At 35.9% G+C, this 16,690-nt stretch overlaps 1 protein-coding gene across 1 annotated transcript in view; it reads left to right on the plus strand.

Annotated features, from left to right (window-relative positions):
* The window catches only part of Znf326 (zinc finger protein 326), a 46,866-nt gene that overhangs the window by 23,737 nt on the left and 6,439 nt on the right, over positions 1–16,690 (plus strand). The window contains exons 3-9 of the mRNA XM_013018231.1: positions 1,664–1,699; positions 1,794–1,905; positions 4,242–4,647; positions 6,839–7,037; positions 9,944–10,055; positions 14,517–14,664; positions 15,680–15,817. Of these exons, the coding sequence (XP_012873685.1) occupies positions 1,664–1,699; positions 1,794–1,905; positions 4,242–4,647; positions 6,839–7,037; positions 9,944–10,055; positions 14,517–14,664; positions 15,680–15,817 (1,151 nt within the window). The remainder of the gene's footprint in view (positions 1–1,663; positions 1,700–1,793; positions 1,906–4,241; positions 4,648–6,838; positions 7,038–9,943; positions 10,056–14,516; positions 14,665–15,679; positions 15,818–16,690) is intronic.

Genomic DNA, 16,690 nt, shown 5'->3' on the forward strand with positions numbered 1-16,690 from the left:
TTGGTCATGGGGCTTGAACTCTGAGCCTGGGCGCTGTCCCTCAGCTCTTCAGCTCAAGGCGAGCGCTCTACCACTTGAGCTACAGCGCCACTTTCGTTTTTTCCTGGTGGTTTATTGGAGATAGGAGTCTCACAGTCTCTCCTGCCTGGGCTGGCTTTGAACCGCGATCCTCAGATCTCAGCTTCCTGAGTAGCTAGGATTACAGGCGTGAGCCACCAGCGCCCGACTTTTATTACTCTTTTATAAGTGTATGCACTATATTGTGCCTGACATATGGTAAGTATTCAATACTTCCTAATCATTATATGAGTTTACAGTGAAACAGAAGCACTCAGAATTTAAAACAAACCAACCATCCAGAAACAAAGTTTTTAGTATTCAAAAACAGCCACTGCAAACTCAAAGTAAAAACCAGTAGAAATAACAAAGTATTTCTTTGATTTTAGGATTAAATGAAAAATTTATATTGTAATATCAAAAGTATTTCAGTGTACATACTATTACTTATAAAATATAGGGTAAATAGTAATAAAATATTTTATAAGACTTCATGGGAAATAAATTCTAACAGGTTGTAGTTTTTCACTGTAAATTTTGTAACATCGTATTTACTTTTTCTAGCCTCTTGACTAGGAAATAGACTTGCAGAGAAATGTATTCCTTATTGTATACTTATTGTATTTTTTTCTATTACGTTGTAATAGAAATAGGTCAACTTGCAGATAAGTGTATTCCTTCCTGTTTTCCTTACTGCTTTTTTTCTATTACAGTGTTTCTGTTGCTAGAATTCATTTCCTTTATTCAAAGGAATTAAGAATTTAAATATTTGTTGAGTCCTTGTTTTTTTTTTTTTTTTTTGGTTGTGGGGTTTGAACTCTGGGCCTGAGCGCTGTCCCTCAACTCTTCAGCTCAAGGCTAGCGCTCTACCACTTGATCTATAGCCCTACTTCCAGTTTTCTGGTGGTTTATTGGAGATAAGAGTTTCATGGAGTTTCCTGCCCGGGCTGGCTTTGAACGTCGATCCTCAGATCTCAGCCTCCTGAGTAGCTAGGATTACAGGCGTGAGCCACTGGCGCCCGGCGAGTCCTTGTTTTTTCAGAATTCTTACTATTCAGATTGATTGACCCTAATTTGTGATTTTACTTTTAAAATGGTAGTTACTATTCATATCAAATTGGAAAGGTGGCTGCTTCTGTGTGTTTAGAGAATTTGAGAGTAATTAGGTACACAAATAGTAATAGCATATGTCACAGTGTACTCAGGACAAAAGGAATCTCTTGATATTAGACTTGAGAATATGAATTATATACTAAATATGGATTATATACTATTAATTACCTTTATTTATGCAACTGTACGAAATACAAGGCCTTAGTAGTAGTAGTAGTTGTCTTCTAGTCAAATAAGTATTGGTTAAATTGAGAATAATTCTAAACAAAATTTAATTGATATTTTTCTTTGAAATAAGCTTTGTTGGCAAATATGATTCCTCATTAGTATTATTTTGATGTTTGTTCCTTCAGTATCAAGTATGAATTTTGATTAAATGTTAATGATGAATTATTAACTCAGATGATTGATGTGAAAACTTTGTGTTTACTGCAGTTTTTTAATTTTTTGAAGAGGATATGTTTTACTGACAATTTCTTATTGATTCTTCTAGGAATGGATCGTGATTATGGTCCTGGATCTTATGGAGGTCTGACATTCAAGGATATTTATCTAAATATTCTTCTTTTGAGTGCCAGTAAAGGTGAGCATAATTTAATTATTTTCTTTTTAAACTCTTGTAGGGATGGACCGTGACTATGGACATGGATCGTATGGGGGTCAGAGATCCATGGATTCCTACCTAAACCAGTCATATGGCATGGACAATCACAGTGGTGGTGGTGGGGGTAGCAGGTAAATAACTTAATCACTTGGCCAAATAATTACACAACTATGAATCTGGATATATTATTTTTTAAGCATTGCTTAGGCTTGTTATGTTTGAATTTTGCTGTTTGGTATTGAATTTCACCTTATATGTTTAGTTGTATTAGTTAATGAGTATAAAGATTATCTCAGGATCACTAGCAAAAGACATTTCAGGAAAACCTCAGATAACATAACTTCAGTATAAAATAAATATTGTCTTTACTAGTGAACTTTTAAATTTCATTTTTTACTTCTCTTCCTTTTAACTCCTTATCAGTTAGAGTATCTTGAAAAATGTTTTAAAAATGTTGTTGGTAATATTGTGAAACTTTCTGTTGAGGTTTGAATTCAGAGTGTTGTGCTTGCTAGGCAGGTGCTATTACCACTTGAGCCATGCCTCTAGCCCTAATTTTTTCTTACTGATTTAGAAGAAATTTTTCTAAGGTGTTTGTAAGTAAAACAGCAAAATGGTCAGACTAACCAGTTTAGTAAAATTTAATTTCTAAGAAATACTTAGGATAGTTTTTTTCTTCTTCTTTTGGTTGGTTGTGGGGCATGAACTCAGGACCTGGGTGCTGACCCTGAGCTCTTTTGCTCAAGGCTGCCGCTTGAGCCACAGCACCACTTCCGGTTTTCTGATGGTTAATTAGACATGAGAATCTCACAGACTTTCCTGCCTGGGCTAGCTTTGAACCTTGAGCCTCAGAGCTCAGCCTTCTGAGTAGGATTACAAGCATGAGCCATCAGCGTCTGGCTAAGATAGATTAAAAAAAATTAATTTTAAAGTAAGTGGTGAAGCATATTGTAATAATAAAAAAAGGTTAAAAAGAGGTATAGCAAGGTTATTTACTGACAGCTACAACTTCAACCAAAAACACTTGTGCTTTTGTTTAAGAGAATTGTATTAAAGCCATGAATACTATATCTTCCACTATCATCTAGATCACATTTATATTTCACTGAAATACTGTGTGAGACTGAACCCAAGTTAAAAAATGGACTACATACTCAGGAACATTCAAAGGGGGTTTTCTTTTGAGGCACAAAACTTCCTGATGAATATAACTGAAACTAGTTAGGAGATAATTTGAAACCATTGTCCTTCTTAAACGGAAGGATCTGGATTCCTAGATGGACTTAAATGATGATTACTTTTCTTCTTTCTGTTTCAAGTATATCACTATGATTTACAGTAAAGAAAAATCAAGGAAACAGTAACTTTACTTATATGATAGTTTTGAAAAGAGGAATAATTTTTGTATGACTGCTAGGATTCAGAAGTAAATAGTACTTTTGATTTAGTGATTTGTAAATAATTGAAGGAATGTAACATTTAGATGTTTTAATATGTCAGCTAATGCCCTATTACATTGTAAATGTAATGTACATAAGCTATTTCTGTAGTTGTTATCATTCATTTCTTGTGTATTTGTGGGCTTTTATAAAACTGTTGTAAGATAACAAACAACCTTTTGTAATCCATGGTTTAGATTTCTGAGATGATTTGTTTTTCTGTTGAATCTTAAGACTGTGTGCTCCTTTTTTAGGGTAGTTTTATGTGATAATTTCCTGCTAGGGAATAGTTTTTAAGATAATTGTGGGTAATATAAAATGTATTGTTTCTGCCTTGAAAATTCATATACAGAGGGTATATATGTTGGTCACCTCTATGTTCTGTTTATCCTTCTACATTTGTTAGGTTTACTAGTCAATAAGTAAAAAGTATTTATGGTTGATTATTGTCTTTGGCTGAAGTTTGGCAGATTGTCAAATTTTATAACCTGAGATATTTCCTCAGATTTTGATTATTCTAGACTCAATGAGGGAGTTAGGTATGTAGATTATTGGGGTACAGAAGGAGTGTTCTGTGCCATCATTAGCATTCATCTATTTAGTCTTCAATTTGAGTCCCTGAGGAAAGCCAAAATATTTCAAATGCTTTGTACTTTTCAGTAACAGGGATGGAATCAAAGAAAGTTTGAATAGCTTGTGAACTTTAGCAAATGACCTTTTCTAAGACTAGGGCTGGGCTTAAATAATGACAACAAATCTCTCAATAAAACAGAAAAACTGCTAAAAAGCAGATTTCTAAACTTAAGTTTTACTAAAGTCAATTAATTAGAAACTGTCTCAGATAGCTTTCTATCTGTTCTCATATTGAACTGCCCAGCCCTAATCAAGTGTATACAAAGTAGAACTGTACAAACCAGTATGGTATAAATGAATTTTAGTTGCTAAATGTCATCTGATAATTTGTTTTTGAATTGTCTAACATTAGTAAGCTTACTTTTGTTTTTTCCCTCACTGTGCAACTTTTCCAGGTTTGGACCTTATGAGTCTTACGACTCCAGGTCTTCTCTGGGTGGGCGAGATCTGTACAGATCTGGCTATGGTTTTAATGAACCCGAACAAAGCCGCTTCGGAGGTAGTTATGGTGGTCGATTTGAGAGCTCCTACCGGAATAGCCTTGACTCTTTCGGAGGTAGAAACCAGGGCGGGTCTAGCTGGGAAGCACCTTACTCCCGTTCAAAATTGAGGCCTGGGTTTATGGAGGACAGAGGAAGAGAGAATTACTCTTCCTACAGCAGTTTTTCTTCACCCCATATGAAGCCTGCACCTGTAGGCTCTCGGGGGAGAGGAACCCCTGCTTATCCTGAAAGTACGTTTGGAAGCAGAAACTATGATGCTTTTGGAGGACCATCAACAGGCAGAGGCCGAGGCCGAGGAGTAAGTACAACAGAATCTTTTCAGATTCTTTTCACTAGTCACTCTTTTAAACCCTTTCAAGACCATTGTTTTCAACTAGAATAAACACTGTTCATCCCAGTGTATTTTAAGCAAAAGCTGAGTCTAAATATGTGTTAGGTTTACTATAAAAGTTTTTCTAGAACCTCAGAAAATAGTGGCAGTTTGAGATGATTGCTCATGAAGTTATGCCAAATCTCCCTTTATTGAAAAGGCGAGGATGTTAGGTTTGGTCTAAAAGGGGTTAAAAGGAGTTGCAATTTTCCTTGTAAACACTAGCAGCTAGCTGGTGGGACAGTTCTTGGATCACTGTAAAAGGTTAACTGAACCCTTTTTGAGTAGGTTAAAGGTGCAATGTATGATAAAATGTTTGCTACTAAACACTAGCAAGTAGAATTTCTTCAAAGCTCTGTGGTTTAGATCAGGATAGTGTAGCCATCTTTATGTGGTGAAGAAGTTGGTGTGTAGATTGTAGAACGACTTGTGATCTGTATAATTTTGTTAATTTAGTCTCTTAGGATATTGGTGGTTGTTTTATTTCTTCTCATGTCACTAGCTTTACTGTCCAGAAATAATATCCTACCTTTATAGCCATGATGGCAGCACCTTCCTAGGAAGTAGTATTTTATAAATTACTGCTTTAATGAGTAACTCTAGTCCCCTGATGTTTTAATTTCAGGGTATAAAAGATTATGCTTTATGTTCTTAGATAACTTGATAGTTGTGAAATTTTACCTAGTATATAGATTGTGGGATTATATAGTTTTTTTGCTTTAAGATTTCTTTTTGAAAGTCAGCTGTGCTTAATAATCTTATTGTAGAGGAAATAATTCTGATTAAAATGGCATAGGGCACTTGGTTTTGACTGTTCATTTAGCTTTTCATATGTCAGTATAGGTTGTCATGCTTGTGTAGAAATTTTTCATTTTTAAGTTAATCTTAGGTAAAATGCATTGCACCTTTAATTAATGAAGATCTCTTTTTGATGTGACCACATAAATTACCTGGAAATATTTATCCAAATCTAGGTTAGATAGGTGTTCCTAAGAAAAGTATACAAGTACAAGCAGCTCTGTTGCTGCTCCACCACACATACTTGATGATTGTAGGTCAATTAAAAATCACTGGACTATTAGATGTTGGGGTTAAAAATTGAAAATCGACTGCAGTTTGAAAATTTAGAAAACACTTAACATTTCCAAGCTATATATTAGCAAAGGATTGTTAGGCTTCAGATAATCAGTTTTGTTTTCATGATAATACAAGTATTCCTGTACTTTGTATTTACTTACCATTCTAGTTGGAATGGAATGTTGTTTCTATATCAATAGGGTCTTTAATTTTAATCTTCACTTGTACAATTCCCATTGGGTCCTTCTCTTCAGATTACTCCTCAGTCTACCTTCTAAAAGTGAGAATAGCGGAATGAGTTTGTATGGACATGGGCCTCTTGATGTAGTGGGTTTTGTTAATGGCAAGATGAGAGGAAGGAATACAAAGAGTCATTTGATGGCATGACTCTTCATCTGTAAACTATTGCTCTTGGGCTTCTGGTCAGAGTATGTTTCTCTAGGTAGGAATGTGAATGGAACGTCAGATGCAGTTCTTTATCTGAAGTGTATCTTGGAAGTTGATGCATGGTTATGCTTTAACTCTCCTATTTCATACTAATGTTCCATCTCGCCTTCTCATTCCGTTTTCCAACAGGGAGAAATCCTAAATGATTTCTGGAATATGTTCTTCTTTGTGTATTTTAGCTTTAAGCCAGGTATTTAGTAAAATAAAGATTTCTTTTAAGGTATTTTCATGGCATAACATCATTTAGGAACTCTGAAGAGGAGTTGTCAAAGAGTTGTACAAGTGGTAACCTTCTGACAGACACATATGGTGTTTATGACCTCAAGTAATTTTGATTGTAAAAGAAATCAAATAAGTAGGAAATATTTACATTTGCTTTGCAGATAAAAAACATTAATTCACCGGATTTGAGTTCATGTAATAATTTACAAAGTTTTAAAGTGTGCTTTTTCTGAGTGGACATGTAAAATTTAGATTACATTCCAGGGAATTTTCAGGTGAAAACTAGTACATAGGTGATAAGAAAATGCTGTATGAGTTCATATTTTGTTTTTGGATAGTATGCTAATATTTCTTGATTTCACCAAATTTACAGCATATGGGTGACTTTGGAAGCATTCATAGACCTGGCATTGTTGTTGACTATCAAAACAAGCCCACCAATGTGACAGTTGCTACTGCAAGAGGAATAAAGAGAAAAATGGTACAACCATTTAATAAGCCTGGTGGAGCCTTTATCAAGAAACCTAAGTTAGCAAAACCTATGGAGAAGATGAGCCTCAGCAAATCACCTAGTGAGTAAGAAACCACAGTTGGCTGTGGCTTAGGATATTTTTCATTTTTGATATTCATTGGTTTTAAGATAATTTTTTAGTGTTTATATGGAAGATTAACCAATAATTACAATTATTGAAATTAGATCTGTGAGTCCTCTATAGCAGCTATTAATCAATTTTATGTACTTAAATAGATCTTTAAAATTCACATAGCCAGACACCCCCCCCCCCAAAAAAAAAAAAATCCAGAAGTGGTGTTGGAACAGTGCCCAGGCCCAGAGTTCAGGCCCCAGGACCGCCCCCCCCCCCAAAAAAAAAAAAATCACATACCCTTGTCTATTCCTTTACGCTGAGTTATACGTGGTAGGACTTTCCATGTGAATTTTATTTAAGCCCCTTTCTTGGGGTAAGTGTCACAGGGTTGTCCGTCATTGTGTAGGATCTTCTTTATGACAGCAAAGGAAAGAAAATATTCCTTATCTTGGTACTAGGCAAAACTGTGTTTTTTTTTTTCTAGAAAACTAATTTGCCTTATAGATAATCATACATACTTTATATTGACAAAGTTTTCAGCCAGTCTAAACATGAAATTAAGAAATTTTCATCCATGTCAGCATCAAGAAGAACAAAATATTTGAGAAAAAATAGTAGTATAAAACACATACTCCAGGGCTGGGAATGTATCTAGCGTGCGTGAAGCCCTGGATTCAATTCCTCAGTACCACATAAAATGAAAAAGCCGGAAGTGGTGCTGTGTTTCATTTGATAGACTGCTAGCGCTGAGCAAAAGAAACGCAGGGACAGCACCCAGGCCCTGAAATAAAGCTCCAGGACTGGCAAAACAAAAACAAAAAAAACATATACTCTATAACTACAGAAAGAAAGAAAATTGAAGTTTCATTATTGAATGAAATTAAAGTTCTAGACAGGTACTAGTAGCTCACGCCTATAATCCTAGCTATTCAGGAGGCTGAGATCTAAGGAACATGGTTCAAAACCAGTCCAGGCAGGAAAAGTCTGCTAGACATTTATCTACAATTAATCACCCTAAAACTGGAAGTGGAGCTGTGGCTCTAAGTGGTAGAGGACTAGCCTTGGACTGCAAAGTTTAGGTACAGTGCCCAGGCCCTGAGTTTAAGAGCCATGACTGACTCCCCCCCCCCTAAAAAAAAAAAAAGTTCGAAATAAATAAGAAAAACTGAATTAGATTGGAAGGCAACATGTCAAGATAGATTTTTCCTAATCTAATCTAGAGATGCACTACAATTCAAAGGATGAACAAAGGCAGCAGTGGCACTCATTAGACACTATGAAGGAAGGGGTGACATTGTCCAAAGAGAAATGTACTCATGGCTGGGATGGTGGCTCAATGGTAGAGTGCTTGCCTTGCATGCATGAGGCCCTGGGTTTGATTCCTCAGCACCACATAAGCAGAAAAAGCTGGAAGTGGCGCTGTGGCTCAAGTGGTAGCCTTGAACTGAAGAGCTGAGGGACAGTGCCCAGGCCCAGAGTTCAGGCCCCATGACCAAAAAAACCAAAAAACCCAAAAAAACAAAAACAAAAAAACAAACTCATTACCTGACTTAGGAAACTGTAACCCCTCTATTTATCACTTTTATAATAACAATTAAAAATTTTCTAGCTAAACTCATTTCATGATTTCACATTTAACCAAGATGGTGGTTCTGACATAGGGTGGATGTATATTCATGTACATGTGTTTGCATATATATAATTGGAGTAGAGTTGAAAGCCCAGAAATAAACTATATTCCTGCTTAACTGGGAAAAACAGTATTCAAAAATAGTATTCAACTGGAGAGAGAATAGTCTTTTTTGACAAATGGTGCTAGAAGAGTTGGCTAGCCACATACAAATAAAATGCAAGGTTTTGCAAGAGCAAAATATATAAAACTCTTGGAAGAAGACATCAGCGAATTTTCATGATTTTGGGTTTGACAAGGAATTTTTATTATTTATTTAATTTTGTCGTTCCTGGGGCTTGAACTCTGGGCTTGGGCGCTATCTGCGTCAGCTCTTCAGCTCAAGGCGAGTGCTCTACTGCTTGAGCCACAGCGCCACTTCCTGTTTTCTAGTGGTTTATTGGAGATAAGAGTCTCATAGACTTTCCTGCCTGAGCTGGCTTTGAACTGCGATCCTCAGATCTCAGTCTCCTGAGTAGCTAGGATTACCAGCGTGAGCCACCGGTGCCCGGTTAGGAGTATAGGATTCTATTTAAGCAAAATATTCAGAATACAGAAAGCAGGTTAGTAGTTCCCAGAACTCTAGAGTAGGGATGGAAAGGGTAAGGACTGTGTAAAGTCTACTGGCGTGTACTTGCAGCAGTGAGAAAGTTCTGGAACCAGATAGTGGTGATGCTTGCATGACTTTCAGATGTATTTAAAGCCACTGAACTATATACTTTAATATGGTTAAAGTGGTATTTTATCACAATAGAAAAAGAAGAAACTTGATTTATTTTGGAGTTTATGTAATTAAAAACATTTAGCGTTTCTACAATATGTGAATTCTTAGCTTGAGGGCTACTTAGAATTTACTGTACTTTTCCATTTTCACAGTGAGTAAAATTATTTCAGTGTTTGCTAAAGTATGTGTGGTATGCATGATTTTAGGGAGTTAAAAGATATTATTAAGGTAAGGATAACATAAAATGAGAAGATTTAGAGAAAAATATGTAGCTTGAGAAGCAAATATGGCAAGATTCACAATTAGGAAATTTGCGAAGTTTCACAAATACTGTGTAGTTCTAGAAACATTGGGTAGCCTCAGGCTGAATTTTCTGGTGAGTTCAGGTTAGATTATCATCACTTAAACCCTGTATGCCTGTGCTTTAGAAACTGGTAATTGGAAAGGGAGACTGGAAAAATGCTTTTTAGTTCCAACTTTTTTCTTCTAATGTCTTAGCAAAAGCTGACCCTAAAAATGAAGAAGAAGAAAAGCGACGAATTGAGGCCCGACGAGAGAAACAAAGGCGTAGAAGAGAAAAAAACAGTGAGAAATATGGTGATGGATACAGGTTTGTGTTAATAGAGTCAAAAAATGGGCTCTCAGGAAAAAAAGGTTTTCTAAGCCAGGTACCATGACATGTGCCTGTAATTCCAGCACTCAGAGGTTCAGCTAGAGGACTGGTATTTCTTTTTTTTCCCTTCATTATTGAGATTAAGTGATTAGATAAATTTCACAGTCTTGTGGGATAGTGATACTTAGCTAAAGTCACAAACACATTTTAACTTTCACAAGTTTATTATTATTATTATGCTCTATAAAGCTTATGAACTCTATGAAGTTTGACCGTACAACTATCTTCCAAACAGGCGATGTGGACATTTCTTTTCTTTTGCTTAGTGTCAGCTGTTCCCTCTTTATGTCTCAGTCCCTCCTTCCCATCATTGCCCTTGAGTTGCTTAGTTCTCTTTCATCCATGTACAGCTGATGGGCCTCTCTGCTATATTTTTTTCACCTATTTCCTCTGATTCCATTTCCTCCTCCTAGCTTCCTTCCTATGTGTACATATATACTATATGTTTGAGATCATCTAAAAATGATGTGACAGATTAAGAAGAGGTCCTTTGTTTCTTGAGTCCTATTTACTTTGTCACATCTTGTTGCATTTTGAATTTAATGTCAGAGGATTGATATTTCAAGGCCAGACTGGGCTACATACATAGTGAGACCCTATTGTAAAATAAAAGTTTCCTAGAAAAGGTCAATACATGAATTAGAATATCTTTTTTTTTTTTTTTTGTCGGTCGTGGGGCTTGGACTCTGGCCTTGGGCGCTGTCCCTGTGCTCTTCAGCTCAAGGCAAGTGCCCTTCCGCTTGAGCCACAGTGTCACTTCCACTTTACTAGTGGTTTATTGGAGATAAGAGTCTCACAGACTTTACTGCCTAGGCTGGCTTTGAACCACGATCCTCAGATCTCAGCCTCCTGTATAGCTAGGATTACAGGTGTGAGCCATTGGCGCCTGGCTTAGAATTAGAATATCTTATAAGTTAAGTTTAAAAGGGTTGAATAAAGATGTGTAAGAAATGTTCTGATTTTTAGTATTTATATGTGACCACAACTTGGAAAAAAAATTCTATTACTACCAGTACTCTAAAAATACAAAATGCACAGAAATAATAAATTCTTGTTAAAAAAAACTTGAGGAAAACTATAATCTTGAGATCTGACTATATGACAATATAATGATAGTCTTGGGTATTATGCATAAGTTTTTTTCCAACCCAGGTCCCAAAAAGAATTCTAAATAAGATGAGTAAATGAGCAGAAACTGGCTTTTCCAGACATTAAAAATCACTAAAAGATTGTAATGAGGTTCAGTGGTAGAGCATATCACAATAAGAAAACAAAAAAGAGTAATAGATAAAAATCTGACTTTTTTTGCCTATGAGCACAAATATGTTAAAAATAGTAATAATGAAGATACTACATACAAAACAGGGTTTGGTCATACAACTAAGAAAAACAATACATAAATAAATAAACTGCGAATGTATTTTTGTTCTTTTAAATTCAGTTTGTGTAACAGAAAAAGTGAAACGTTTCACATAAAATGAATTTCCTAGGTGGCCAAAACTCTGTCTTTGAAAGATAGAATGTAGAACTGAAATTCTTGCTGGTGATCTTTTCATTTATTTTTTATTTTTTTGTTGGTCGTGGGACTTGAACTCTGGGCTTGGGTGCTGTCCCTGCGCTCTTCAGCTCAAGGCGAGCGCTCTACCACTTGAGCCACAGAGCCATTTCCGGTTTTCTAGTGATTTATTGGAGATAAGAGTCTCACAGACTTTCCTGTCCAGACTGAATTTGAACCTCGATTCTCAGATCTCAGACTCCTGAGTAGCTAGGATTACAGGTGTGAGCCACCGGTACCCGGCTGCTGGTGATCTTTTTAAAGTGTTGGTTCTTTGCTTAAACAGGAAACTTTCTGTTACTCAGTCTTGAAATATACATTAGATTTGTTCACATTAAATTTGGTCTTTGATTTTAGTCTCTTGGTATACTTGTGTAATTGTTTTATTACGTTTTCTGGTTTGTTATGCCTAATTTTCTAGGATTTAAGAGACAATAGAACTAACCACATTAGGAATTGATCCATAAGGAGAAGGTCTGGTTTTAGGAGGACTCCTGTTTTGGGTTCTTCTATTTATACTGCCCTAATTTCCCATAATTCCTTCTCCTTTTATCAGGTAATGAGCATAGTTACTAAACATTTTTTATTCAATGTGGAGAAGTCTGAAGATGATTTTGCTTTGTAAGATTAAGTTTTTGTATTATGTCATTAGTACTTTTCTCATTAAAACTGTAGATTTGAATATGATTTAAGCATGTTGGTAAAATAAATGTTGCAATTTGGAAAAAATGAAAACTGAAATTCTGTGACCTTTTGTCTTCATGACTTTAGTTACAAACCTTATCTACTGGACAGAATGTCAATGTAATTAAACATTGTCATTTTAGGATAAGAATTCTTGGAAATTATTTTAGACATTTTCTTTCTTCTCTGGTGCTGGGTTTTAAACTCAGAACTTTGAGTATACTAGGCAAGTGCTCTACCACTAAGTTATATCTCTAGCCCTGCTGTAATTATTTCAGTTTACCAGAGCAGTTTTATGTTAGGAGGATTGGAGGTGGCAAACAATGATTGTGATATGTCCTCTAATATTTGAGTGCTTTCAATGTGATTAAGAGAATGAAAAGATGACTATAGGAATTTAAGGGAGCCTGACAGGGAAGGGATGGATGTGTGAGAGGTGTACACAAACAACAGTACATGGGGAAACACTGCCAAAAGAAGCACATCCTTTTTTTTTTGTTTTTACTTAGCTCACATCAGTTATGTGGGAGTAGGGAATGGGAAAGGCTTCATTGTTACATTCCCACACATATTTACAATATATTTCAATCAATTATGAGTGGAAGCTTTTTAAGTGGGAGTAAATCTGGGATGTCTGTTAGTGGAGATGGTATTTAGCCTGTTTAGGAATTGAAGGATTGCGGGAGGAATTGTGAGTGGCAGCTTAGGTAGAATGCGTGGCTTGATATAAAAGCAGAGAGAGATGCATATTTTACTGATATTCAGAAAATGAGAAGCTTTGTAGATTAAAGTGACTGTAGTGGGTTGAAATACTATAATTTAAACAGTTTAGGAAGATATACCATGAGCAAAACACTGCTAAAGGTAAAAACAAAACAGAAAGTTGTGATTGGGGGCAGTTCCTAGATGGTTGCTGAAATCTTGTTTTGTTTTTCTGGTATCAAGGCTTGAAAATACCTTCACAATAGCTTGGCTTGCTTGCTCAAGGCTGGCTTTCTTCCACTTGAGCCATACCTCTGGTCTAGTTAATTAAAGATGGAGTATTTTGTGCATTTTTGCCTGAATTGGCTTTGAAACACCATCTTCCAGATCCTAGTCTCCTGAGTAGCTATGATTACAGGTGTAGGCTACTTGTGAGTGATGCTGAAATCATTTTGGCTTTGTTTTTTGAGCCTTTAAGTGTTAGTGAAACAGTACTGTGCTAATACTAATACCTCCTTTAGGAAGTAGTAATAATTGAGTATTTCGAGTAATATATAAGACAATTGAGGGCAGAGAAGTAAAGTGACTTGCTCTAGGTCACAAAAGGAAGTTAGGATATAAACCCAGTAATATACTCAAGAACCCATACTCTCAACAAGAAAAACATATCTAATAACATTGTAAGAAGTTATTTGGAAAATAGGAGATGGAAATCAGGAACCAGTTAGAAAACTGTCATAATTAAAGGAAAAAGAAACTAAAAACAGTAGGTGAATTCATTCTGGGTTGGCTTTGAGTTTCTAAATATGCACATTTGTTCAGTTAGGCTTATTCATTTATTAGCTATTCTGAAGTTACTGGTGGGTGGACCTTTTTCTTGTCAGTCCTGGGGCTTGAACTCATGGCCCGAGCACTGTCCCTGAGCTTCTTTCAGATCAAGGTTAGTGCTCTATCACTTAAGCCACAGTGCCACTTTTGGCTTTTTCTGAGTGTTTATTGGAGATAAAAGGCTCACTGACTTTCTTGCCTTTGAACTGTGATCCTCAGATCTCAGCCACCTTTAATTACCCCAAAATTCCATGGTAGTTGTCTGTGGTTTCTAGTGTCTTACATGAGTTTGTTGATGATACTATGGTAAACTTGAGGATGCAGGAGAGTATAAAATAAGTTGTAGAACTTTGGGGCCAGGTGTTTCTTGAGATTTACTCTCACTCTTGAATTGGCATTGTGTTTTTCATATCCAGACTGCTAAAGGTAGACCAGCAATACAAGGTGGTACAATGACTACCATGCAAATATGTGCTTAAATATTTTTTTTCTGAGTTAAGTTAAACTTAAATTAATTCAAAAAAGGAAGGAAGAAATAATTATTCTGGTAAAATTAGACTCAGTTGTATATTCTTACAAACTCTTAAGTAAATAAGGTGATACTTAAAGAAAAACTTTTTTCGTTGTAGAATGGCATTTACATGTTCATTTTGTAAATTTCGAACCTTTGAAGAAAAAGATATTGAGCTGCATCTGGAAAGTTCGTCACACAAGGAGACATTAGATCATATTCAGAAACAAACCAAATTTGATAAAATAGTTATGGACTTTTTGCATGTAAGTAACTGTTTTTCAAGTAAGAAACATCTGAATTTCTTATTTCATTTTTTATAAGTTCTTTTGTACTGTTTCAAAAAATAAATAATTAGCTTCTTATTTAAAGAAAAGTTAAAAATTAGCACAGAATTACATCTGAATTCTTCACTTGTGGAATTTGGATTTGTTATTTGAAAAATAAAGAGTTTCTGAGAAGTGTCAAAAAGAATTCCTGTAACAGCTTGTAGATTCAGCTAGCATCCATTGAGAACCCACTGTGTCTTAGATTGTACTTAGAACTTCGGTCTGTAGCAACTCATTTTTATTGTTATTAAAGGATCATTCTCAGAGCACCCCAAAGGACCTGTCAGTAAGTGGCAGCCAGAGAGACTTGGGTTTGTTTAGTGTCTTTCATATTATCAGTATGTGATTATCAATTTAGTAGATTTTCTTGAAGACAACCGACACTACTTTTAATGACCCCACAGTAATGGGAAATAGAACATATGCACAGATAAACAGATGGTACAGTTAGATGGGGATGCCAAGAATACGGAAATAAGTACTCCAGAATCTTGGGCAAGGGAAGGATATCTGGGACTGGGAATGCTAACGGAAGAGGTTTGAACTGGTCTGCTAATTGTACATAAAACTAATTTGGGCAAAGGATAGAAAACTACTAGGTTAGAATTACAATCATCTTTCAGATCTTATATACTTGCAGAATTACATTTTGATGAAAATTACTTCTTATAATTTCTTTCCTTACTGGGTTCATATGGTTGTCAGTTGTGACTTAAATACCAGTTTATGTGACTATTCAGTTCTGTGATCTTTCTCTGACTAAAATATGTTTTGGAAAGTCCAGTACTTTTTTTTTTTTGTTTCCTAGTATGTTTTTATATTTTTTCAACTAAATTATAAGTGGCTTGTGAACAGACAGCAGAGGAAGATATTTTCCTTAGGGTGAATGGTGGTGAATATATATCTGAATGCTCATTGAAAACAATTTCATTCTTTGTATTTTGTATTCCAGGAGTGTATGGTGAATAAATTCAAGAAAACATCTATTCGTAAGCAACAGACAAATAATCAAACAGAAGTTGTTAAGATAATAGAAAAAGATGTCATGGAAGGTGAGTATTTACACACATTGTTTTACAAATATATGTATGTATATACACACATGTGTGTATATCTGTATATATTATAACCTTAGGTATATTATTAACCTAGTTGTCTTAATCCCCTTTGTACTTGTGTAACATTTTGTGCTTTTTTTTGTTGTTTTGTTTTTTGGTATTTGTTTTTTGTGCTGGTACTGGGGCTCAAAGTTGGGACTTGGATGTTGTCCCTGAGGGCTTATTGCTAGCATTCTGGCACTTGAGCTACAACTCCACTTCTGGTTTTCTGTGGTTAATTGGAGATAAGAGTCTTACAGACTTCCTGCGCAGGCTAGCTTTGAACAGATCTCAGCCTCCTGAGTAGTTAGGATTATAGCCATGAGCCACCAGTGGCCAGCAGTGTGCTTTTCTTTATCAGTAGTCTTTTATTTGTATTTATTTTTGCTAGTCTTAGGGCTTGAACTCAGGGCCTAGGCACTGTCCCTGAGCTTCTTTTGCTCAAGGCTATTACTCCACTACTTGAGCCACAGTGCCACTTCTGGCTTTATTCTGTTTATGTGATACTGAGGAATCGAACCCAGGGCTTCATGTATGCTAGATCACTAAGCCAAGTTCCCAGCCCTGTATTTTTTAATTAATCAATTTTTTTTGTGGTGTTGGGGATTAATTAGATTTAGGGTCTCACAATTGCTAGGCAAGCTCTTTACCCTTGAACTTATTAGTCCTTTAGAATTTAGTATTTCCGGGCTGGGAAGGTGGCTCAGTGGTAGAGCGCTTGCCTTGCATGCATGAGGCCCTGGGTTTGATTCCTCAGCACCACATAAGCAAGAAGATAAAAGCCGGAAGTGGTGCTGTGGCTCAAGTGGTAGAGTGCTAGCCTTGAGCTGAAGAGCTGAGGGACAGCACCCAGGCCCAGAGTTCAG

This window comes from Dipodomys ordii, unplaced genomic scaffold (genome assembly GCF_000151885.1).
Source record: "Dipodomys ordii isolate 6190 unplaced genomic scaffold, Dord_2.0 Scaffold39, whole genome shotgun sequence".
In the NCBI taxonomy this organism is placed as follows: Eukaryota; Metazoa; Chordata; class Mammalia; order Rodentia; family Heteromyidae; genus Dipodomys; species Dipodomys ordii.